General features: G+C 42.8%; 1 protein-coding gene, 1 long non-coding RNA gene and 1 other non-coding gene across 10 annotated transcripts in view; 2 read left to right on the top strand and 1 right to left on the bottom strand.

Annotated features, from left to right (window-relative positions):
• Positions 1-10,162, bottom strand: part of LOC103349317 (uncharacterized) — a 30,242-nt gene extending 20,080 nt beyond the window's left edge. For all 8 annotated transcript variants that reach the window (XR_007921491.2, XR_011379189.1, XR_011379186.1 and 5 more), the window contains exons 1-2: positions 9,815-10,162; positions 7,841-7,956 (exon numbers count right to left, since the gene is read on the bottom strand). This is a non-coding gene — a long non-coding RNA (uncharacterized lncRNA). The remainder of the gene's footprint in view (positions 1-7,840; positions 7,957-9,814) is intronic.
• A 6,256-nt stretch (positions 10,163-16,418) lies between these two features.
• TTR (transthyretin) lies at positions 16,419-23,387 on the top strand. Its single transcript, XM_002713486.5, has 4 exons — positions 16,419-16,575; positions 17,479-17,609; positions 19,737-19,872; positions 23,148-23,387. Exons 1-4 carry the CDS (start codon positions 16,507-16,509, stop codon positions 23,253-23,255), a joined length of 444 nt encoding a protein of 147 aa, XP_002713532.1. The 5' UTR covers positions 16,419-16,506; the 3' UTR covers positions 23,256-23,387.
• A 1,456-nt stretch (positions 23,388-24,843) lies between these two features.
• On the top strand, positions 24,844-24,916 carry TRNAK-CUU (transfer RNA lysine (anticodon CUU)). Its single transcript has one exon. It is a non-coding gene; the product is annotated as a tRNA-Lys (tRNA).
• Positions 24,917-25,872: the final 956 nt, after the last annotated feature.

Below are 25,872 nucleotides of genomic sequence, written 5' to 3'. Positions count from 1 at the left end.
AAGACTTGAAATTACAAACTTTATACATTCAAGTTTAGATTATCCTTCTTAAAGAGAATCAATCATTTTGAAATCCCCAGATAATCCCCAACCTTATTCACACTATTTTTTTTATTCTGCTTTCCCAGAAAGGGACATAAAATCAGTGGCTTTGAATGTCAAATCTCAGCCAAGAATCCAACCAAAATGGTGTACCAGGGTCCCAACGATCCTTCTTATTTACCTCTAGCTCTGGGCTCCCAAGCACATTCCACTTCAGTCATGGTACTGGGCATACGACCACAAGAGGAAGCAAAGAGCCTCCCTTCCAGGCTGGAAGAGGAATGGGCAAGGACAACAGGCACCGTCCAGCCTCCTCCCATGGGCCCAGGTCAGAGCCCAGTCTCAATGTGATTTCTGATCCACTCTAAAAAGATGCTCAGACAGCACCCACTGCAATGCTGCAAGGGCAAGACTGGGAAGCATCTAGCAGAGAGGTCCAGATGAGGTGTCCAGAACAACTGTGCCCAAAATTCTAAAAACTGAGCAGTGATCCTACAGATGTTGGGTCCTAGATGGTCCCGAGGGCCCAGGAGCCCACTTTGACCAATTCTCCCATCAGAAGCTGGATTACTTCACACCAGATTCAATACATTCTTGTGAGGAAGAGCTTCCTGCTCTACACTTCTCCCCAAGCCATAAAAGAGAGGTAGGAAATTGAGAGAAGAGGAGAGAGAGAGAAAGCAGAAAAGTGAAAATAGGCTCTAGTTAGGTAGAATCATGAAATTTCCAGTGAGAGAATGCCTCCTTCCTTCTCCCTCCTTCATTTAGGGCCTTTGAATCTTTTGGTATTCTATAAGCCCCAGCACAACCTCTCCTCCACAGTCTTCTTCAATGCCACAGTCCAACATTGACATCTGTGTTTTCCCAAATGTGCTGGACAATTTCAGTCTGAGTCACCAACCAAACACTTTATTATGTGCCTCTGGTTTCAGGTGTATAAACCTGCCTCCTGACACACTCTTTTAACAGGAAGTTTCAGTTGCTCAACCACAAGGTTATGCTAGAAACTTCCCTTGCAGCCAACACCTAGTACTGAACTTCACCCTCAAGATTGGCATTGACTGACTCATTGATCCCTCCTGGGACCGTGCTGTTATGATTGCAAACACTGACTACAAGAACCTCAAGCACTTCCCCTTCAGGACCAATACTGAAGACCATACTGCTCTTGTTCACTATCTGGGGGGCACATGGGTATGGCCAATAGCCTGCCAATCCTTGACCTAAGCATTGAGAGTGATCTGAAGTTGATATTCATCCAGAAATGGGTTACCATTTCTCAAGCACACACAACACATGACTTATAAAACATGTAACCACTGCTTACTTTCTATTAATTTTGTCATAGATTTGTTTTTTTTAAGCAATAGAAACAATAGACAGTAGATAGCAGGTCCTAGGAATTGTTAGAGTTAAAAAAATGCCCACGCCATATTAGAAAAGGGTGGAACCGACGCCTACACAAAAGGCTGTTCTCTCTGTTCAGAGAGTGGCATGAGACTAAGTGCTGTCCAGTCGGATCTCCCCACTCGCAAACACAGTCACTGAGTCTGCCAATTTGAGCTTCTGAATTCACAGAAGCTCAAAGTTTAGGGCAAAGTTTAAATGCTACTGATGTAACTGTCATCCTTGACCCGTTTGCGAGGAGGTGGAATCACACACAATCTAGAAATATGGTTTAAACAGTTCTGTTTCACCTTACAATAGACAAGGCCCAGATCCAATGCTTCTCTCTCTCCAGAGCAGATTATTCAGTCTCACCCTTGCATGGCTAGGAAAGGTGAGATATAAGCTTCATCATATTTCAGAGTATTAATAGATACAACCTCTCTCTCTCCTTGACCTTATTCACTATCTTCATTTTCACAAACTCTCTGCAGTGATACTGAACTGGCATGGTGAATCCCATGGAAATAAATGGGGGCATCATGTGAATGCTCCAATGATCACCCTATGTTTCTACATGCTTCATCAATGAAGGGGCAACTACCAGGTTAACCAATAGTCTAATGGGTTTATGTATTTTATTTTTATGGTATTTGGAGTCGAGGAAAAAAAAATGAAATGATTCTTAAATTGAGTCAGAATAAACTGATTACTCTCCCCCAAAATTGGGGTCTGGAACCAGGCAGTCAAGAGCTAACAACATTTTCGATAGAGTATCCACAACAAACAGAGCCAAATATTAAACTGCTGAACTAAAAAGATAAGTCAACTTCCCCCAGCCACCTCTACCTGACCGGCCTGACACTTATGAATTACTGTGGACCATAAATGGTGTCATACTTCTTACTCATTATATCATTCAATCCTTTCTCACAGGCAGATGCATTTTTGTCACTACTTAACAAAGGGCACCAAGCCTCATAGATTATATGATAAACTCAGCTAGAATTTAGCAAGTCAGACTCAAACCAAGATTTTTGGAAAATTCGAAGCGCGTGCATTTTTCCGTGACACTACATTGCCTCTCAAGTGAAATCTTACTTCTCTGCCTAGCAGTCCTCACTTACAGCCACAGTGGGTGTGGACAGATTTGCATATGGCCCTACACCAAGGAAGTCAGGAGATGTTTGGAAAGCTTCAAAAGAGTAGTGGCACCAAAAGTGCATACTACGCCCTTTACAGCAATTCCCAGCCGAGTTTCTTAATCAATATTCCCTCAACTGACACAAGAGATTTCAAAAATCACATCTGCACAGTTGTGTTCCACATACTCATGTGTGTAACCTTCTTTAAAAATAGGCACTGAGTCACCATGTGGAGTTTCAAGTACAAATGTATCCGTTGCATCTATTGCCCTGGAGGGCTCCAGATGGAGGCTAAGTCAGTGAAGGACTCCAGGGAATGAGCACACACAATGCAAGATGGGACAGTTTACCTGTCCCAGGAGCTGGCTTTAGCCCCAGAGCACCCACAAGAATGGTGATAAGAGACTGTGAATGATGTGGGCTGACTGCAACTGTGCTGTTAGGAAAACCACTAATCCAAATCTACCAGCAACAGCACTAATCTTCATGATGACTTTAGAATGATTCTCAGAACTAAGGAGTAGAAGACAGCCAGTGGGGTTATACGTGACTCAAATAAAGCTATGGATAAATTATTTTTGTGTTTGATGCAAGCATTTGTTCCAACTGAAGAATTACAGTGTTGGCATGAATATGTATTAAAAGAATCAAGGCTGAATTGTGTTCCAAAGGAATTGTATTGACTACACAAGCCACTAATGACATGGTTTACTTCTCCGGAAGAATCAGCACTCTTTTTCAGAGTGACCTTGTAATTTAAACTCTTCAAGCTGAGAGTACAATGAACAAGCTCCTCTGCTGAATTCATAAGTAACTAAAACTCAGTAGCACTAAGCCACTATTTGGTTAATTCTTTTGCTTGTTGAAATTTAGGTTGATCATTGTCTGACCAACAACCTTCCTAAGCTACTAATATCTGCAAATAGTGTTTTCTATGCAGCTTGGAGAGACTCTGATTCCCTGAACTTACATGTGAGAGGTCATTAGCTTTGGTTCTCCCAGTGCAAAATTTTGACACCTGATTAAGGGCAGCAAGTAGTTTCCTGTTTGCCTTATAGGTGCCTGGCCAAATGAATCTATTTCCGAGCAAGGTTGGATGGAATCAAAGGTAGCCATGTAGTTGGTCACCAGTTGTCCCAGCCTCTTTAATGTCCCCAGCTCACACTGATTCTCTGTCCTGCTAACACCATAGGAATTTTTCATCATTGTATTTAAAAGTATCAGCAGAACCATAGAAAATACAACTACAATTTGAGATCACTTAACTTATACTTTTTTAAAATTGTCTAGAGAGGGATATGACTACATCAAGTTTACCTAGCTAGGAGGAAGTAAACCTTCCAAATAAATCAGACTCCAAATTCCATGACCCAACCTCACTAAACCTTAATTTTATCTAAGAAAATTACTTTAAAACTTTAGTATCAGCATCAGCCAGAGGGCTTGTTAAAACAGAGGGCTGGGCCCCACTCCACAGTTTCAGTGTGTCTTGGGCAGAACTCTAGGATTTATGTATCTAGAAAGTTCTTAGGAAAGGCTGACACTCTTGGTCTGAGACTCACACTTACAGAATATGTGGTTAGGAAGAAGAAAGAAGTTGCTCTCCTGACCCCAAAGACACAGAGATACACCTAAAAACTCCGAATAAAGAATTTTGTTCAGTGTCTAAATCTGTTCTGGGGTAAGTACATTAGGTAAATTTGTCTTCTACAATGTGTGTTTTAAAGACTATTAAATGTCCAAGGGAAAAGCTTCTGCCTACCCTGCTGAACTACAATAAAGGAGTTTTGAATTTGAGTCTGGACTCAAAGATGAAGAAAGGAACCCTCAGGCAAATACAGAGCTTATGGAAAATGACTTGGGTGATGATGGGAGGTGAGCATAGGTGAGCAGGCAGAAAGATGAAGGCATCATCCAGGGATGGAATGAGGAGCCTGGGGCTCAGAGTCAGTCTGCCTCAGTCTTGCACTTGCGATTCAGATCATAGGAAAGCAGTGAAATCGTTGAGCTCTGATCAGAAACACCTGAAGTCAGATGCAGAGGGCAATACAAGTGTTGGCTCACTGAGACAGAAGGCAAAACCCAGCTGCACTGGAGATGACTCCATCTTTAACTGAATCATTCAGGAAGCATTAGTCAGGCTATCCCTGTGTGCCACACCTGCACTATGTACTGTGGCTGTAAGAGCAACAAGGCAATTCCTATGCTGTTGAGGTATTAATGCTACAAAACAGAAACAAACAACTCTGATTTCATGGCATAACTGTCGAAGGAAGGTACAAAGCACTTCTGGCTTCTGCCTAAGGAAAACCTCTGTTTTGAACTTCTCTTGCTTTTGTCACTGACCAATGTTGGTTTGCCCCAGGGTTGTATCCTTGGACTTTTTGTCACTAAAGTCTGCTGGTGACCCCTAAGTGCTGGAGTCCAACTCACATGCTCATGACCCTGAATCTCCACGCCCCAGCCCGGTTTCATCCAAGCCTCATCGCTCAGGCTTTCATTTCCAGCCTTCTTCTAGACACACATGCCTGTATATCAACCCTCCAAACTTAACACGTCCAAAATGAGATTTTTTTTAATATTTCTAACTACAGGGGTATTTGTAATAGTTTGTGGAAAAATATAATTAAAGGATAACTTTATTTTGATGCAAGGAAATTTTGAAATCCATGCATAGTTTTTTCATAATATACATTTTCATGACATTTCGAAGACCCCTCCTATGCTCCACAAACTTTTTGAAGTACCCCCATGTAAGCTATTGATTTTATTTCCAAACATCTTTCCAAACTAAATAAAATATTTCCTCAAGTCATTCTTAGCTCTTTCTGTCACCTACTCTCCATTCCTGATGTCAACAGAATCTCTTATTTGTACTTCCATAACTATTTGTCACCTGGCCTTTTCTCTCTTAGACTGTTGTCCTCATCATAATTTTGCTGATGCTTGAGGGGGAGTGAATGAGGAGGGGCATGCGTAGGAGGGTGGTCTGTCACAGGATTGTCCAGGTGCAGCTAGAGCTTGAAGAACTACAGCAATAACTGAGGGTGGAGTAGAACCAAGTCATAGCTATCTTTGAATGTCAGACAAAGGGCATTAGACTTCATTTGGCTGGCCATGGGGAGTGAGAAAAAGCTTTTGAAGAGAGATGTGATGTAATCAGAAGTATGCATTAAGAAGATTAATTTGGCAGTAGCTTATAGAAAAGATTATATGGAAAATAGATTAGCAGTAAGGAGATCAGCAAGGACAAAATTGCAAAAGGTTGCACGATTAACAATGAAGGTTTAGACTCACTGGAGCCGTGGAAACGGAAAGTACCAAATGAGAGAAATATTTTGGAAGCAGAAATAGTACTTTCCATAGTCTTGTGCTAGAGAGAAGTACAATTCAACAAAACACCTGAAGTTCTGGTCCTGACTCACAAGGAGAGCAAGAATTCCACTTAGACAAAGAGTGACGGGGTCAAGGGTAGAAATTCTGAGGGGATGCAGAAATGCAGACTTCAGGTTTAGACATGTTGAGCTGGAGGCATTCTACATGTATGAGAGAGCTGCAAGATTCAGAGGGCAAGGCAAGGCCAGAATGAACAGAGATAGATGTCTCTACACAGAGGTTAGAGAGCAGCTGTTTGAGTGAGGGGTCCAGGTAGAAGACTGACAGAGTCCTTGGGAACTGATGATGATAAGAAACTGGTACCCTCGAGGTCGAACAGGACCTGCAAGGGAAAGGGGCAGGGAAACCAGACTGGCACCACTGCTGTGCATCTTCAGGCAGGAGAAGTCGCTAGGCAGACTGGCTTCCAGAAGTGATAGAAACAAGAGAAAGAATATATGTCAAAGGTAGTAGAAAGATGAAGAGGAGCTGAATTAAGAGGAAGGAAGGCATAGACAGAAGAGGTAAAAGTACAATGATGAGTCGATAATGGATGATCTTAGAAAAAGGCAGATCAAGGTCAAAGTCTTGAAAGATGAAAGATAGTGGGGGTGGTCTAGAAGAAATAATGGACCCTCTTGAAAGGAGGGAAAAAAGAAGAAAGAGGATCAAGGACTAGTCCACAAAAGAATGAAGGTTAAATGTTTAACTCAAGTCTTTAAAAATAAGTGGGGATGCAACAAGAAGTCAGTAAGTTTGGATACAAGAATTAATGAGCTGCAATGAGAGTTGCACACAAATTAAGTACATTCTGGGGGGCATGATCAAGATAATTCTGTCACTTTCCCCTTAAGCCAGTATAGCACATTGCTTCCTTCCCTAGAACTGCCCATGCACATGGCGGGGGACATCAGGATCGGGGAAATAGCAAAAGTTGAAGAACAGAACACCTCTAGGGAGCCTAATGTGAGAAACACAGAAATGACTGACACTGGGACATGGGCTAGGAGGAAGGGCAAGTGAATCCCAAATAGATGTGACAAAGCCTCTTGATCAGATGGGGGAACTGGCACCATCCAAGAAAGCCCAGGAGAAGAACAGTTATTGGGAGAAACTAGATTCCAATTAAGATAAAGAGGTAGAAAGAACACTGAGGGTACTCGTTGAGGACGGAGGGGAGCTCGGGCTCCATGGAACTGAAGATGTCTGGAACTCAGTGGAAGGAAGCGACAGAGAAGTAATCCAAGTGGTAGTGCACAAGTGAACAGAAAGGCTGAAACGTTTGAGAAGAGGGAGGAGTTTTCATCTGTGGGGAAAGAAGAGCAAGCCTGACTTGTTAGCCCACCTCTTCTGCTCCCTAACAGCTCTGTCAACTGGAAAAGTCAGTCAAATTTCTCTATCTCTAAGGAATGAAATCAAGCAACCTAAGAATTCCCCATTGTTCTGTTCTCATGATCCATTTGTCCAGGACACCGAAGACCTTGTTTAAGGAAAGCAATTGAGTATTACAAGGAAATCTAACTAAAGTTCAACTTGCCTTGCCTCCTTTGCCTCTACTTTTAAATTCTTAATTATCCCCCCTTCATAAATGATATCTTCTGTTTATTCAGTGGTTATTTTGATTCACTGTTTTACATCTCTGTCAGAAAGACCCTTTCTAGTCAACTTAGGTCCTAAACTGAAGAATCAGTTTGACCCCTCCATCTTCCTCAGTACCCTGTCTCTCTGGCACCAGCACCTGCTTGACCCTGGCTGTCGCATCACCCCTTCCTCCTGTCATCAGTGGCACTACACCAGCCCCACTTCCTATTGTTGGCTTTGCAGGACAGGTGCTTACTGAGGTCAGTGTCTCCAACTGGAGCCCAGCTGGCCCACTCCATAGGGGGTGTTACCTGGATGACTTGGCCTGATCAATGTCCAAAGTCGACTGAGAAGGCTCAGAATCCAAGTTTCATCAGAAAAGTGTCAGAGATGAACTCTCAGTAACCAGCCTCACAAACACTAATTCCTGTAAACAACAATAGTAATATTTCCTAAGAAAGCCAGCACTCACCCAGGTCAAAATAACATTCATTTTCTGGCATGTCTCCGTGGGAAGTCTTTCCTATTCCAGGGAAAGTCCTGCCCTTGAGACTATAAGTCCTTCAACCCAAATAGCCAACACTACAGCTTCCTTTTCATTTCCTTCCACCACTAATGAGTCCCAGGGTGACTACCTGTTTGTTTCTTTATGCAAACTATTAGATTCCATTAGATTCCAGCCAAGCCCTGCTGGCCTAGGGGCCATTCTGTCTCCTTCCCCAGGCTCTTACATTGTATATAAAATTAAATATAGAAAATTACCAAGAAAATCAATTATATTGAGTGCCTTTGTTAAAATGGTTTTCCAAATTGTGATAGTGTAAAATGTATGCATTTCTATTAATTATAAGTCTCACACCAAGTCTAACAACTACCATAGTTTCAAAGTAGTGATGAACATAGGAGGTATTTGACAACAAAATGTGGAGAAGATTCAAGGACCAGATCTTGATGTCCAACATTGGTTATGGGAACAACAAGAAAGCAAAGCCCACGCTGCCCAGTGAAGTTCCCAGGCCACAGTGGCAGGGAGCTGGAGGCACTGCTGATGTGCACAAACCTTCCTGTGCGGAGACTGCTCACAGTGTTCCCTCCAGGAACCGCAAAGCCATTGAGGAGAGAGCAGCCCAGCTGCCCATCAGAGCTTCCAACCCCAGTGCCAGGCTGCACAGCAAAGAAAAGGAATAGACAGCTTGGGTGCACGTTTTATTTGTGTTTAAATAAAACCTTGAAAATTTCCCAAAAAAGGGAAATATATCTACCAATTAGATGTAACATGAAAATGTCTGACATCTATTGGTGACAAAGGCACAGGTACTACCAACTACTCTGATTTGCTTTCAGCATTTATAATGTAAGGAAGGGCTGCAGTTCAATTAGAGGTGTGTAAAAATAAGCATGTATTTTTTTTTTATCCATTATCACAGATTTCCTGAATCCTAACCATGGGCAATAATTTGGTGATCCCAGGTTAAGAACCCCTACTGAGGTGGCCTGGCATGGCTCTATTGTTGCTTGTTTGTTTGGTTTTTTAAATAATTACATTCTGATTTAGCAGTGTATCTCTCACAGCATAATTTCCAGGATCTTGGGCAACTCATTCCACTTCCTAAACACTACCTACAGTTATTAGATATATTCTCTGCCTTTTCAATAACATTTTTTATATTTAAAAAAAAAGTATAAAATGATTAACAAAAACTGGAAACAACTGAAATGTTCCCCAATTGGTGAATGAATAAACAAATTCTGGCATATCTATTCAATTGTCTGCTGCTGCATGCAGTATCATGGATGAATAGTAAAAGGCATTATACTAATTGAAGGAAGCCAAACTCACAAGGCTATTTAACATCTGATTCCATCTATATGACATTGCAGATTAGGTAAAATTGCAATTACAGAAAACAAATCAGTAGTCACTAGTGGTCACAAAAGGGTGTAAGTGTGGTTGCATGATAGCATATATTTGTCAAAAATCATATGTTTATCCCTAAAAATGAATTTTACTTACATAAATTACAGTGCAGTATATCTTTTAAAGTATGAGTTTTCCTTGTATTAATCATGGTACAATATATCTTTGAAGAGTATGGGAAAACAATTGCATGCACTCACAAAATAGAAGTTGTATTTTTTAATATCCATTCAGACATTCACAAAATAGAAGTTGTACCTTTAATATCCACTCATAGAGGAAATACATATGAGGCTCAAGGACCAGCAATAACTCCAGGAGGACATGGTTGTAGGTAACATTGACCTACAGGCTAGACCCTACTTACCAAATGATGTTAGCTTCCCCAGTGACCACGCAGCCTGTGGCTTTTCCTCCTCCAGCCTACATCTTTCTCCTGGCTCAGTCTTCCTGATTTTCACGCTGTCATGCTATCACTCAGAATTCTCAATGAGTCCTTGTTAAAGACTTGTTATTGGAAGAGATTTTGAAGGTCATGGATCCCCAACTCCAGCCAATTACAGAGCCCTGTCCTCAGATGATCAGTGAGCTTTTACGTGGGCACACTAGGGGCAATGGGCTCGCCTGCTCCAGGAGGCAGAGTCCTCTTTAGCAGCAGCTCTAAGTTGCCAGAAAGGTTTATGTCCTTACTTACTGGAAAAACAGATTTCTCAGGGCTCACCTCCATGCTCTAACTCCAAACTGTTTCTGGCTCATCACGTTAGGCTTTATAATCCACACAGTGAACGTAGTTCTGCTCCTTGCTCTCAGGCATGCCTTGTTCTCTTCCACTTCTGCAACTCTGCTCATCCTGGTTTCTACATCCCGTCAGGACAGGTTGCCCCATCCCATACACAGTACCCAGACCTGTTCTCATCTTTCTCCGAAAAGGCCCTCAGAGTCCAACAAAATAAGCAGTCACAGTGACAAGTGCCTTAACCAAACACTTTGAGCTGGACCTTGGCATGATAAGACCGAAACTCCCAATCCATGTATAACACATGGCTTATGGCAATGATTCTCCCCTTGGAGTTTCTAGGTGGTGCTTGGGACAGCTGGATGCCCTGGACTCATCTCCTTCAAATGGAGCAATGACTTTTATTGACCCAGTGTGCTGTTATGTAAATCATTATTCTGTGTGTGTGGAACACTTGGAGCAGCACAGCGTCCAGATACCTCCAGCATCCAGACTCCAGCAAATCCCAGCCCCCAACGTTACCCCTACTCCTAACCTGACTTACTGTCCCCCATCATCATTCTATTGCCTCATGCCTGCTCTAAACCTTTCTTCCTATCTTTTTAACACTGAGGCTTCTGACAGATCCTATCTGTGGTTCCTAGTCCTAGGTTTCAGGTTTTCCTCCATTTCTTATTTCACAGGCCCCTAACTTCTCCTTCCATCCCATCAACTTGAGGTTCTCAGATGTCTTCCCACTTGCAGGGGAGAGAAATTACATTACTTTTTCTTTGACTCTATGCACATTTTACTTATATTTATCCTTGATGATAAACCTTAAATCTCACCTCTTCACAGAAGCTTTCTATAACCCAGTCTTTTCCTCCTGTGGGTTATTTTCTACCCCATCAACTGTTTCCTGTTGAATGGGCAGTCATAGTTTCTTAATTAAATTGTAAACACCTGTAAGGCACTTGCTTCTTGATATCACCCATGGTGGTGGCTGGCACACTGGCTTATATTCAGCAGATGCTCAATAGCTAATTCCTTTTAATTAGTCAATGAACTAAAAATATATCTTTATTAGTCACATTTCCAAGGTCAAAAAATAATAGAAGTGGCCAAATTCTAGATCTTGAGCCATGTACCTTGGATTATGGGCACAGAATCAGCTTAGTTGATTCTAAAAGAGATGTGGGCATGCAGATAAGTTCAAACAAATCCTGTAGAATTCCAGCTGGTGCTATTGATTCAAACCACAGTACAGTCTCCTTGTCAAGTGGGCTGAGCTGTAAGACATCTCAAGGATATGTCTGGAGAGGAAAGTGGTCGGTTTTATATCACCTGCCCAGGAGGCCATGCCCTGGTTCCTGCTATTCCTTCACAGATCACACACAGATATGCCATCTGAATGGCATGCAACCTCAAGCCTGTTTGCCACTCTGGCTGCATAAGAATTTCAGAGGGAAATCAGAAACCCAAAGACAACTTGACAACTAGATAAAAGAGCCTCAAATCTCCTCTTCTGTCTATCTCTGGCCTTTATAGCAGGGGTAGATGATGTTTAAATGACTCCAGAAGCTAAAACTAACTTGATCTAGTGACTAGTCATGGATAAAATCCTTAATGTACATGTGATTACTGAGATATAAACCCAGACCAAGGCATGAGGACTTTGACTTTGAATCATCTGAACTAGTGACATAAGGCAACTTAAAGTCCTAAGATAGAGCCAGGGTGGGTTCCTAAGCCATGGGTGGAGGACAGAGTGGGGCTGAAGGTGCTGCTCTTGATTTTGTAGTCCCCAAATATGGAGTAGGACAGCCCATAAGAGTTGTGGAAGATTCTTACACTGGGGTGTTCTCAACTGTGGTTGCCACTAGGGTAGCCCCTACAATTCAACCATGACACTAAAATAGCAATTAGTGGAAAATAAAATGTGGTCTAATTAATATCCTAGATGATGTTTGTGTTTATCAGAGGAAAGAAGGGGAGACAAAAGAGAAGGTTCTTACTGTGCTTGTTCAACACTCCCTGGGTTGAAGGCATGCAAGACACAAGGAAAGTATACTCTGTGGTAAATTAAGGAAAATTTCTGGGCTCTACTATAATCTAGAGAAAATTTTTTAAAAACAAAGCCAGTTCACTTTGCTCCAGTTTTTTGCTGACCCAGCAACCACCTATTAATTAAATTGGTATTATAGTTTTAAAATGAGTCTTTCATTATTTGCTTGCCATTAATCAAACCCCTAAGGCTTATTCACCTCCAAGGGAGCAGACTAAATAGAATTATTTAAGCTATGAGATGCAGGTCCTCCAAATACTGTTATTCCTTGCCCCCCACAACCCAGTACCTTGAGGCCTAGAGTAAGCACTTGGACAGCCAATTGCCTCCTCTGGCCAATCAGCTTACGATTTATGTGCGAATTTCACTCTCCACTGATCACTGGCCTGCTGTTGACACACACCCTCAGAAAATAAGTAAGGAATAAATAGTTTCTTTGTTATATGAGTTTTTAAAAATAAATAAGCCTGTCCATTATAGTGGAGAGCACAGAAGAGCCTTAAATAAGGAGCAAGCCGGAGGTATTCATTAGCTACCACATTTTGTAGTAGAAAGAGCAATGCTGTCATCAAATTAGTCTTTTTCACCATAGCTGAGCATCTAGGCTGTGGTCCCACAGTCCGAATGTGAAGACAAGCAGGGCATGACTAAGAAAAGACACAGATTTATTAACTATTTCACTGATTTTCCTTTTGTTTTGTGATGCTGGATCCTTGCTACTGCTCATGGTGCCCAAAGCACACAGTGTCTACGGCAACCACTTAAGAGTCCAGGAATGTGGTAACCCTTGGCTTTAATAACCATCCTCCTAAAAGAGCCTGCATGCTCAAGTAAACACAGGAAAGGTAGACTTTCTTATCTTTGGGAGTCTGTTTATCCATACATCCCTCTCTCATGATAAAGTGCCTGTTAGGCAAGAACATTGGACTTTCCTTGTACCGTTGTTGCCAAGTGTTCCATATAAGCACTCCTTCAGCAAGCAATATATTACCACTCTCTTTTGATTTGTCCTTTTTGCCTCAGCCTTGTTCTTCTCTCTCCTAAAGCACAGCAACTTCTTGTGCTGCTGCTCTCTTATTTTGACTCCAGGTCACCCACATTTGCTCTTAAGACCTCCGAAAAATTTTCTTTGCTTTTTGTACTAAAAATAAATCTCTAACTCTAAATTTTATCAATACTTTTCCAATCAGATTCAGAATCCTGCCTACACTCTGAATTACCTCGCTTTGTCTCTACTTCCCTGTCTTGTTCAAATTCAAATTTCAGTGTTGATTTCCAGATCAATGTTAGTTCAGAAGGCAACCAAGTCCATGTAGCCAAAGGCCTGAGATTTGGAGGAAGCTCTAATGCAGGGATGTACAGAATCAACTATTAAATATTTGTCAGTAGAATGAAATGGTGGGTTGTAACTAACAGGACAAGCTATTTCTAAGACAAACTTAGGATCCCATATTTAGGTTAAAATTCATACATTAGCAGGACATAGGATGATGGGTACTGCATGGTGACTTCAGGGCATTGTGACCAATAGGTCACAACTGGCAACACTGACAGTGTAGTGCCTTTGCCGAAGGAGGTAAGAACCTTAATGTCCTGTGGGTTGACCTCATATTATCTGTAGTATATGCCCAGTTCAGAGCACTTTTTGAAAGAGACATTGGTGCTTGGCATAGTGAGTAGTGGTTAAGATGCCACTGGGGATGCCTACATCCCATAATAGAATGCATGAATTTGAATTCTGGTTATATACCCAATTCCACCTTCCTGCCAATTCAGACTTTGAGATACAGAAGGTTATGAATCAAGTACTCGTATCTCTGACACCCATTTGGGAGACCTAATTGAATTCCAAGTTCCTGCCATTGGCCTGGCCCCCCAGACTTGGCCGTTACAGGCATTTGAGGGAGTGAACCACCAGACTGAAAATCAATATCTCTCTCTCTCTCCCCTCCTCCTACTTTTTCTATGTCTCTGCATTTCAAATTAATAAATAATTTTTACAAAGAAAAGAATGATTGACAAATGAGAGGATGCAGGAGGAGAAAGTTCTGGATAATGAGGATTCCAGTGTTTCAGAGTGAAAATTTATTTGGCAAAAAGAAAATAAGCTGTCGTTCATTGCTTAAATGGCTGCTGGAAAAACAGAAATCGCAAATTATCAAGAGGCTGTAAAGAACAGAGATGAGAGAAGCAAGACACATACAAGAAAAGCACTTGCACACAGCAGTGTCTCTAGAAATGTTTTCTGGCCTCAGAGTCAGAATGGAGGTCTAGGGAGCTACGATGTCTCCCAGTGACCCCTCTGACTGTGGCCAGCTGAGAGTGTGAGCCTACTGCCATGCTCATTTTGGATTTCTCAAAAGAAGCCAGAAATTCAAACTCTATGCAACATACCTAAAATTTTAATTTTAGCAACTATTTTGAAATGGGTAAAGAAACACAGGTGTCTGTGGGCTGGTGGCAGCCCTGTGTGGCTTATTCACAAGGTCCACAGGAGACAATTCTCAATGTTGACAGAACGCAGTGCTAAAACACGTGGATGGAAGATGTTGCTTCGGTTATGAAAGAACTTTCAAATGCTTAGGATTCATTCTTAGAGAACAGGTTTCCAATCTAAGTTCTCAGCAGGGGGAAACTATCAACAGAATACTGGATGGTAAAATGTGAGATGTTATTAAAGAAAGGATTTATAGCCTTATGTATGGATGTTCAACCAAATTATATTATAATTATGCTTTTACATCAGAATAATGGCTTCAAGTTTACAAAATTATGTTTATATCCCCTCAGAGTAAAAGTTATTAGAATAGTATTTGAAGTAAAAAAAGTAGGTATTTCTATTTTAGTAATGAGTAAGCTGAGTATCTGAGATCTTACATAAATCACAGAAGGTCATCCAGGAAACTGGGTGGCAGAACTAAGAACTGGATGACTCAGGTCATCTAACTCCAAATTCAAGACTCTTTCCACTACTGCCTCATAGTTGAAGTCTACCTATAATATTCTATTCCTGGTTATGCTTTCAGCTGCATTTGCTAATTGTCGTTTTCCTTTGGGCTACCTACTCTCCCTGAGTCTTCTGCTGCATATTTCCATGTTCCTGGAATGCCTTATTGTCCCTTCCACAACTCCTTGAAAGCTCTTATCGTTCATGATTTATTGTTGAGTTTGTTCCAACCTGACTGTCAGTTATGAGCATGTTTTACCAACGCTTCGTGCTCCAAACTGGACTCAATCTTGACGTGCATTTGTCCAGAATGCCTTCTCTTTATCTCCTAAATATCTGTCATTATAAAGACAGACACCTGTCTTAACTTACTCATGAACAAAACTGCATACACATGCACATACACAAATGTTCACAAGAGATGGTACCTGATCAATGAATTACCAAGGTATTATAATGTCCAGACTTCAGCCCAGAGGAAAAGAATCTATGATCAGCCATGGCTTCTAGTTCTCATAGTCATCACTACTTCCTTCCGGAAATTTTCATTCTGACAAAAGCCAATTGGATAGTCTTGTTCCTACATGCCAAAGCAAGAGACATGGTAAAAATTTGGTTATCTGTAGTTTAGTCTCCTCAGTGCCAGTTAGAAATGTGCCATATTTCATGGGTTGAGAAGAAGCTTAACTGGAAGAACACACACACACACACACACACATCATTTATGAAAAAATTGCTAAGTAAGCAAATCTTTCAAATGACTTGGTTTGGCTAAAACAAGCATTTGAAAATGTCAGCACTGCCAAGTGTTCCTTCTTGTGTGCTCATGGACATGTATCTAGTGCAATGCCATTTTCTCATCCACTACATTTAAGCCTGTGCAACCAAATGTCATTCAATATGACATAAATGATTACAAATTGCATCCACCATCTGAAATTAAAGATAAAAATGTCTATAAACTAAAATGCACACATAGAAATGGGTAAGAGAGAAAAAACTCCCAAGAACGTGGCTGTGCCCAGCATACAGAGACAAGGTTATTTTTTTTGTTTAGTTTTATTTTGTTTTGGTTGTTTGATCTTGGGGGGCCTAGCTGGTCAAATGATCAGCTAAGAATATTTCATAGAGCTAATGTTCCTGTGCTTTAATCTCTAGACAAGGTTCATATTTGTGTGGGTTACTTATTCTCTCTTTGTTGACTAAGTCAATAATCGGAATCAGCAGGTTTGGAGTCAGATTTGCAGGGATAAGCAGCCCAGTAGGGGAGAAGGGAGTATAAAAGCTCCAAGCTGGGAGCAGCCACCACAGAAGCCCACTGGTTCTTGAAGCATGGCTTCTCAGCACCTCCTCCTCCTTTGCCTCGCTGGACTGGTATTTGTGTCTGAGGCTGGCCCTGTGGTGAGTGTTTGACTCTGAAGTCTCTATCATGCATTACAGATGTTTGCCAGACAAAGTAGAAGTGACTTCTTCTTGCTGTGCAAACCAGCTGCTATTCCCAGGACACCTAGGCTTAATATTATTGATTCAAAGCTCAAATAGAACAAAGGTCTGCAGAGCTTCCTGGCCTGGGTCTTGGACCCTGGGCACTGTCTGCCATTGCTCTGATGCGTGGGGTTTGCAATGCCTGGAGCCTTGATGTCCTCAGATGATGATAGAAGAAAAGATATTCATGAGGATGTTGATACTGAATTTTCAGGAAAGCATCTCTATAAAATTTATCTGAGAGGCAAACTGCATGAGATTATATTCTAGCTCTTTGGTGAATCAAAATGTATTTGTTGATTCATCTTTGAATGGCTTGGCAAACAACATTCCTAGTCAGGTATCTAATACTTAAATCCTTGGAACAAGTCACTACTATAAAATGGGTCAGGGAGTACTCTGATACTACTACTTTACAACAACTTTAAGAGGGAATTACTAAAGCAACAACTGAGTAAAATGATTACATGAAAAACTCTTAGGTCCTACAACACATTGCATCTTTTTTTTCAGCAATTGTACTGAAATAGAGCAGCTTAACAAAGCAACTGTTCTCAGAGGGCCTGTTTTCTCCTTTAAAATTCATTGTGCGTGTCTCCAGTCAATAGCACCGAGTCTGCAGGCAGAAAACACCCTTGCTTTGTAAACAATCATGCTGTGTTATATTGAGTAGGGAAGCTCATTAATTGTCAACACTTAACATTACTGGTAATGAGATCGGCTAGTATTTCCTGCTTTGTTCCAGATTTCCAAGACCATAAAGAACGAATCCTTCCACTCTGATCAATGCCGTTGACTTCTTGTGTTCTCTACACCCAGGGCACTGGTGACAGCAAGTGTCCTCTGATGGTCAAAGTCCTAGATGCCGTCCGAGGCAGTCCTGCAGTCGACGTGTCTGTGCACGTGTTCAAAAAGGCTGCTGATGAGACCTGGGAGCCCTTTGCCTCTGGGTAAGCTGCCAAAGGACGCTGCCATGGGACCCAGTCATAGCTTCCCATTGGTCCCTCCAGCTGTCAGAGAGAAGCTCACATCATCTCTAAGAACCTACCTGTAGACTGAAGATGTGGGCAGATATCAAATGTTCCCAGAGAAGGATGTGCTCTTCTTGCTCTGCTTAGCTGAGCAGGAAACTGTAGCATTTAGGCAAATGGTGGGTGAATGAAGGAGCCAGTAACTTCTCTACTCTAGCAGAGGTTTGCAACCCTTTTTGGTCACTGATCTCTTTAAGAAGGCAATGAAAACCAGAGAGTCCATGCTGACCCCAAAGCACAAACCTCCCCCCCCCACACACACATGCGCGCATGCGCACACACACACACACCCCAAATAGATATGCAACTTCAGGAGCTTACAGATTGCTTGGTACTCCTGGGTAACACCCAAGCTGAGAGTCCTTGTCTTAGAATTTTAGCAAATATGTATAATGTGTGTATGTGTGTTAAGTTATGAATGAAAAGAAAGGAACTGAGAGACAGCATTGACAAAGCACCTGCATGTAGCTTATTTAGACCACCTAGAATCTAGGGTTTTTGTCTCATTGACGCTGCACTTGATCTTAGCCAAAAGGTCAAGAAGCAATTGTCTCATAGGCACTATAGCACCTACTATGTGCAAGGTCTGGGGCTGTTGGGCTAAGTAAGAAAAAACATAGAAGAGGATGTATAAGGAAGGGCAAAGTATGGACACAGACTAATCTCACAATCACCCAAAATTGGGTCCAAAATAACTTCTCACCTTTATTAGCTGTTTACAATTTTCATGGAGATTTGTCTACCTCTACTATGAAGAATTTTGAGGAAAAGTTCATGTCAGTGAACTGAAGCAAACTAACTAAAAGAAAGGGCAATTAAGAAAACTTCAGCAGTGAACAAAAGATTGAAGTATTTATGTCTCCTGAGAGAATGATTCCTGCCGTGTTTTAATTGAATCCCAGGAATTATATTATGATTCTTCACCCATGATTGGGAAGACAATTTTGGGGTGGTGTGGTTTTAATTGAGTTTTTACTTGTTAATTTATTTATGTTTATATAAAATGTCAAGTGTGAGATGAAAAGTGGTTAAGAGGATATTCTAAGCAAGATCGAGAACAGAAACCAGAAATATTCATATGTTCTTGTGAATCTTTTTTCTTGTACCAAGATGAAAAGAAAGGAAGTTGGGGTAGGTGTTTGGTGCAGTGGTTAAGACACCACTTGGGACATCTGCATCGCTTTTCAGAGTCTTGGTTCCACTTCTGTTTTCAGCTTCCTGCTGATGCATCCCCAGGAGGAAGCAGGTGATGGCTCAGGTAGCTGGGTCTCTGCCACACACAATGGGAGATCCGGACTAAGCTCCCAATTCCTGGCTTCAGTCTGGTCCAACCCTGGCTGTTGTGGACATTTCAGAAGTGAACTCACTAAGGGAGATCCATATCTATCTATCTATCTATCTATCTATCTTTCTTTCTTTCTTTCTTTCTTTCTGCCTTTCAATAGATAGATTTTTTTAAAAAAGGAAGGGAAAAGAAGAAATGTAGGAGGGCATAGTCAGAGTGACTAGAGACAGCTTCCCTTTTTATCTTAGTTGTTGCTGTCTGATAGGGAGCATTCTCTGACCTTCAACCATGGAAGCTGCCTAGTGCATATTGGCCAAGAAGTGCCAAAGAGATTAAATATATAAAAGGAAAGAAGTCACATGCTTCTTTGTACTTTAGGCTTCCCACTGTGTGTATAAATAATAGTATTTCATAAAGGTACTCTCACTTCAAGGGGGACAGGAGTAAGATGGCTGCCTTGGGGAATTGATCAATTAGAGCCCCATAAGGTCATTTCTGGGGATGGTCATGAACTTTAATCCACTCATCAACCATGGCTCACATAGACTTCTAAATATTTTGCTCTCACAAGAGGAAAAAAAGCTACATTGAGCCCTTTGAAGCACCCTGTAACTTCATAACTTTACTAGAGTGTCCCCTCTTCTGACTTACTTGTATATGACACACACAAACAAATGTACACACATATGTGTGTTTGATATCATTTTGCTATGCATTTGTTCCCTTCATGCCTCATTTAACTGGACTTTTGTACCTTATAGGAAAACCAGTAAGACTGGAGAGCTCCACGGGCTCACAACTAGTGAGAAGTTTGTAGAAGGGGTATACAAAGTGGAATTAGACACCAAATCGTACTGGAAGGCACTTGGCATCTCCCCGTTCCATGAATATGCAGAGGTAAGTATATAGACCCTTGAGTTGTTTGTTAGTTTTATTTTCAGTTCCAGGAAATGTACATTTTGCACATAGCATAACATGGAACTGTCATCATGAAAGCATTGAATGACCCCAATCTACACTCTGAAATTCACAATACTCTGAGAAGAAAATTTTTTCTGAGTTTAGTGAAATTTCATTTAGTACCATGACCTGCACTTATGTGACACTGTTGATAGTCTAGTCATTCCACTTGATGTGAACACTTGTTTGCTAATGAAATATTAATATGTGTATGAAGCAGCTTTCCACCCTCAATTAAGGATGTTAGCGCGATGTGATGTAAGCTCTGACTCAGTCATGAGGGACTCTCAATTGACATAAAATGGTTCTTTTAGTTGACAATGTCACCAAGGAGCTGTAGGCACCTGGATGATTTCTGGGGCCCACAAGTCAGCAAGGAGCCCCATCTACCAAGAAGGCTGTCTCTAACTACTCTTCAGCTAGACCCCGAGCCTGTTCAGGGCAGGTGCAAGGTTTACATGGCACCCTCCCCCAAGACATATGGTCCTAGAGTCTCAGCCCCTACCCGTGAGCACTGGATCAGCCTCCCTGGGATGCATGGCTGCCCTGGCTCTCAGCCATGGAACCATCTAAAAAGCATCACTTTCATACTGCTCGTGATGTGCTGCTCCTGTTCATTAGCTATTGATTTCTGTGTCTGCCAGACACTCTTGTACTATTCATTCAACAAACGTTTAAAAACAAAAATCTGGGGCAGGTATTTGGCACAGTGGGTTAAGATGCTGCTTGGGTCACCCACATCTCACATCAGAGTGCCTGGGTTCGTGTTCCTGCTCCACTCCAGATTCCAGCTTCCTGCTAATGTGTACCCAGGAGGCAGCAAGTGATGTCTCAAGTACTTGGGTCCCTGCCACCCATATGGGAGACCCAGATTGAGTTACCAGCTCCTGGCTTTGACCTAGCCCATCTCTGGCTGGCTATTATGAACATCTGGGGGAATGAATTAGCACTGTGTGTGTGTGTGTGTGTGTGTGTCTACTTTCAAACAAATGAGTAAAATTTTAAAATAAAATAAAACCTTCTATATGTTAAGAACTATATGTTGATGCTTGAGATTTAGAAGTGAAACATCTTGGCCTTGGAGTGAAAGGGAAGGAAGTGATCTAAGACACATTAAGGCAGGACCATGAACCCAGCGTGGAGCCTGCATGGCTATGAGTAAGAGTGAGCGAGTAGTGAAGTGGGAGTCCCAGTGCCTCACTTCAGTGACTGCAGCGTGGTGGGTTCAGCCTGGAGCCCCTTTCCTACAGCTTCCCTTTCTTGCACCTTCAAGAAAGTTGCAGTCCTTCAGAACACCTTACTCACCTTCTCTTCGGCCAATGCCTCAGACTTACCCAGGAAGACAGAGTATCTCCTTTCTGGGCTTTTTGGGGAGGAGAAGCAGCAACACAGAGAGATAGATAGACATGTAGTGCTCCCATCTGCTGGTTCACTCCCTAAAATGCCCACCAAGAGCCCAGACAGGGCCAGGCTGAAGCTGGGAGCTAGGAACTCAACCTAGGTCTCCTACATGGGGATCAGAGACCCGCCCACTGGAGCCATCATCACCTGCTGCTGCTCAGAGTCTGCGTTATCAGAAAGCTGGAATCAGGAGCAGAGCCAGGACTCGAACTGAGGCACTCTGATATGGGATGCAGGTATCCTAATGAGCAATTTAACCACCAGGCCAAACGCCCACCCCATTTCCTGGATTTTTGGTCATGGATAATCCCACTTATAACTTTGAAGAAGAACCGAATGGAGTTAGAGGGTACTGTCACCATAGCAGATAGGAAATATTCCTTATATGCTTCTCAGGACTTGCCTTAGGGCTGCCCTTTCTCCTTCAGAGAGTTTCTTAGGGAATTTTCACCTCCTCTTGCCCAAATGCAGTTTTGTTTTCAATGTGGTTCACTTAGATATTTTTCCTCTTGTCCATAAATAATTCATGTTTCCCTTTTCCATATTTCAAACAAAATGCATTTGTCCCAAGTAAGTTCAAAGCTCAATCCAGAGCCTGTATAAGTAAAACTAAAATAAGTAATAAAATTTAAATAAACAGTGACATTAAATACATCTCCCACTACCCTCCACCTCTCTCCTAAACTGAATGTGTCCTGACTTGCCTCCCTCTGGGCACGTTGGCTAATCAGCACCAGAGTCCCAAATCTCTACTGAGCAAGAAAAAATTGCCCTACTAAGTGGACCAACACCTTGATCCAGAATTTTCCCTGTTATGAAGCTTAAATGAGCCCCAGTGCAACATGTATATTTCAGAATTCCAGAGTAAATCACTCTGCTTGCATGGTAAATAGAACCCTGTAATGCCTTTACTCCTCATTTCATTGTTTTGTACACAAAACACATCTCTCTGTTAGAGAATAGAGAGAGGGAAGAAGACTTCCTGGCTTAGAGACAGGAGACTTGCCTGCCTGGTTGGCTCTGCCACCAAACAGACATGGCCAAAGCCCTGATTCAGGAGTCTGGTTTGCTTATCTGAGAAATGGGAAGAATGTTCCCGTGCAGCTCTGCAATGCTACGGTCTGTAGGCCTGCGGTAGGGTTGACAGTCACCGTTCCCAGCAGGTCTTCCATCACAGAATGCCAGTTTTCCCCCTCTCTTCATCTTTTTATGAAATCAAGAAATCAGACAAGAGCTTTTGGGCTCCAAATTTCCCTCAGCACCACCCTGACCATACTGTGAATTTGCAAATCAGGGACCTGGTTGTGCAGGTCCTTCCTTTGAAGTATCCTCTTATATTTTAATACAGTTTTTTTTAAAGATTTTACTTATTTGAAAGGAAGAGTGAGATAGCGGGAGAGAGAGAGAAAGAGATATCTTCCATTTACTGGTTCACTCCCTGAAATACACCAAAGTCCAGGATTAGGCAATACCAAGGCCTCTATCCGGGTCTCCTACACGGATGGCAGGGGCCCAAGTGCTTAGAGCCATGGGGGGCTCCCAGGCACATTAGCAGGAAGCTGGATCAGAAGCTGCTGAGGGACTCGTCCCAGGCATATATCCTGCTGCACCTCCGTGCTCACATAGAACTCTTATTTAAGGACTGCACAAGGCTCCAAAGGCTTAGCTTACCAGTGTGTTTGCTTTTTGTTCTCTGCTATCGAATGAGATAATAAAATAAAAATTATTAATGTGGCACAGGCCGTCTCCCCACATGCAGCTCACGCTTTTGGGCTCTGCTAGAAACAGCTGCTGTCTGTCTTGTCTTGCAGGTGGTGTTCACAGCTAATGACTCTGGCCACCGCAGCTACACCATCGCTGCTCTGCTCAGTCCCTTCTCTTATTCCACCACCGCCGTCGTCAGCAACCCCCAGGAATGAGGGCCCTGGAGGAAGAGGCATGGAAGTTCATGTAACCACTAGTGTTTCCTTTTTACAAAAGCAGTGTTTTCATGTTTTAAGCTATGTTAGATACTTGGGAAGAGACAATAAAACGTTCCTGTTAAAGCACCATTCGTGGCGTTTGAACTTGATGGTTTCTATTCACTCATTGTTCCAGCCCCTCCTCCCACCCTCATCCAAATTTTGCAGGAAAGAAAGCAAGGGAATTCTAGAAAACCTGTGGGCAGAACTCTGGAAGAGATCCACACTTCCAATATCTTGCCACCAAAGCCCATATTAAGTGTGAGTGCAACTGAGAAAGCACACATGCTGAAAACGAGAAGGCTTTGCTTTCCTGTAACCTTGAGAAAACAGAAAAAACAAACCCAAAAGGCCTATTTCTTGGGCAATTCTTTTCAGTGCTTCATTGAGTTCAAGAGTAACATAGATCCAAGAAGACCCAACAAGACACATATGCAGCCTGCATATGTGCAGGCCTTCTTGTCGCTCCCCGTCTTCGTGGAGGAACGACACAGGACCCTGCGCTGTTCTTTCGTCTGCTCGGCCCTTCCCGGGTTTGCTGCTGGTTCTTCCCGGGTTGGCTACCGTCCCTTCCACCTCCATGGAAGGGTGGTTCCCCCTGCCACTTTCCCCACTTCCGCGGGGGAGCAGCACACTGCCGGCCGGCTCTCTCGGGGGCTGCACAGGTGTTCCTTCAGATAGATGTTCCTGGTGCATGTTGTCTCTCTCCTCCTTTATAGTCCTCTTCCACCAATCCCAACTCTGCTACCCACACGCCGAGTACGCTGCTCTCCTCCAATCAGGAGCAGGCCCTGCTGTTTATTGGTTGAACTGGAGGCAGCTGTGTAGAAGCTGTTTCCTCCTTTCTCAGCGCCATATTGTGGGAGAGCAGATGCATAGAATAAGTCTTAATTCCAGTAACTTAGTCTAGTCCCAGTTGCTCCCCACACTTCTTTTCCAGCTCAGACCGAATCCAGCCACAACCAGTGAGCAGGGAACTCTCACACACCTAGTTTACCAAGACTCATCCAAAACCCACATGTGGAGAAGGACATGTGCCAGGCACCACTTGGCCACTCTGGACACTAAGAAAATGACCAAGAGCTTGCATTTATTTTAAGAGCAATCTTTTGAGCACATAACTATGTCACTGTGGTCTGTAAGGGGCTATGGCACAAAGCACAGCAAGGCTGAAAAAGGAAGAAGCAGACAGCAGCCTGTAGAAGTCAGACAAGGACTGGGAATAGGTGTCCCTTAGTCTGAGTCTGTAGTTTGTCAGGTAGAAAAGGGAGAAGGCATTCAGGGTAGAAAGAACAGAGATTGCCAGGCTAGCCAGGTGAAGCAATTCTCTAAGTTAAAGGAACAGGTGGAGACTGGAATGTTGAAGGGTGAGAGTGACAAAGTGGGCTAGGTTGGGCTGCGTATAGCAAACAACCTCAAATCTCAGTGGCTTCACAAAGGCAACCTTTATTTCTCACTCGTGCCAGTCCAATGCAGATGCTCTTGCTCTGGAAACTCCACAGGGTGGCTTTCCTTCCAGTGGGGCCTCTGGGACCCAGGTTAGCTAGCCCAGCGAGCTCAGTCAGTAGAGCATGAGACTCTTAATCTCAGGGTTGTGGGTTCGAGTCCCATGTTGGGCGCCAGATGTGTCTGTGGATTCGTTCTGAGAGGAGGAGCGTGGTGGGGGCAAGAGACGCAGAGTCATGACACAGACACCGGGAGTTGGGTGAAAGTGGGCTAGAGGTGAGCAGCTCGCAGACTCATTTATTTCAGTTGGTGCAGCAGCTTATTAGCCAAGGCAGCCAATCTGGTCAAGGGGTGGTTTATGCTGTAACCAGTCACTGCCTGTTGCCAGGCAGGCTCCTTTGCGAGGTGGTTTCCGAAGTCATTCCTGAGTAACTGACGCTCACTTGCCAGCGGCTATCTTGGCACAGCCTTCTCATTCCACCACAGATTTATAGTTTCAAAGTCACCCTGGTGACATCCATGCAGCAGGTTAAGGGAAGAAGGTGCAGTGTTAGCGTCCTTTGTGCTGAAGTGTCACACACGGCTCTCACCAAGTATCATAGGCCAGAGCTAATCCCATGGTCCCATACAGAAGCACAGAGAAATGTGGCCCCTGGCTGGGAGTCATTTTCCTGAACAATACTATCTTATGGGAGAAGTAACATAATCTGAGTTGGTCAACAACCAGCTGCACTGCATTGAGGTGAGACTAGCAGCAAATGAGACTGGAGTAAAGGACAGCTTTATCTGTCATCCATTAGAGCTGGGAACTTGTCTCCAAGGCTATAAGGAACTACTCAGGTCAGACAGTCTCCATGTGGCTGGGGCAAGGAGAAGTACATCTTGCAGACACGCTCCAGCCAGGATTCTCCACCAAGTCTGAGTCAGACTCATGGCTTAGACCTAAACATACATAAGTGGCCTTTGCATTTTCCTCCAAGTTCAAATCTAAAATCTTGCACCTTCCAGCTGGATGTATAGAAAGAAAGAGAATAAAATGTAAGTTTGGACTTTTTGACATGTACTTAGTGTTCTCAAAACATGTGGCAAAAGCAGTAGCTCTGATTCTGTTCAGTGTTGTTAGCAAGTC

Source organism: Oryctolagus cuniculus, chromosome 10 (genome assembly GCF_964237555.1).
Source record: "Oryctolagus cuniculus chromosome 10, mOryCun1.1, whole genome shotgun sequence".
Lineage (NCBI taxonomy): Eukaryota > Metazoa > Chordata > Mammalia > Lagomorpha > Leporidae > Oryctolagus > Oryctolagus cuniculus.
Note: the sequence above shows the minus strand (reverse complement) of the source record. Positions and strands in the feature narration are given on the sequence as shown.

Excerpts from the sequence above, each read along its gene's own strand:
- TTR (XM_002713486.5), top strand. The coding sequence starts at position 16,507 with ATGGCTTCTCAGCACCTCCTCCTCCTTTGCCTCGCTGGACTGGTATTT. Across the intron at positions 16,576-17,478 it reads TGTCTGAGGCTGGCCCTGTG|GGCACTGGTGACAGCAAGTG; the intron begins GTGAGTGTTTGA and ends CTCTACACCCAG. Across the intron at positions 17,610-19,736 it reads TGGGAGCCCTTTGCCTCTGG|GAAAACCAGTAAGACTGGAG; the intron begins GTAAGCTGCCAA and ends TGTACCTTATAG.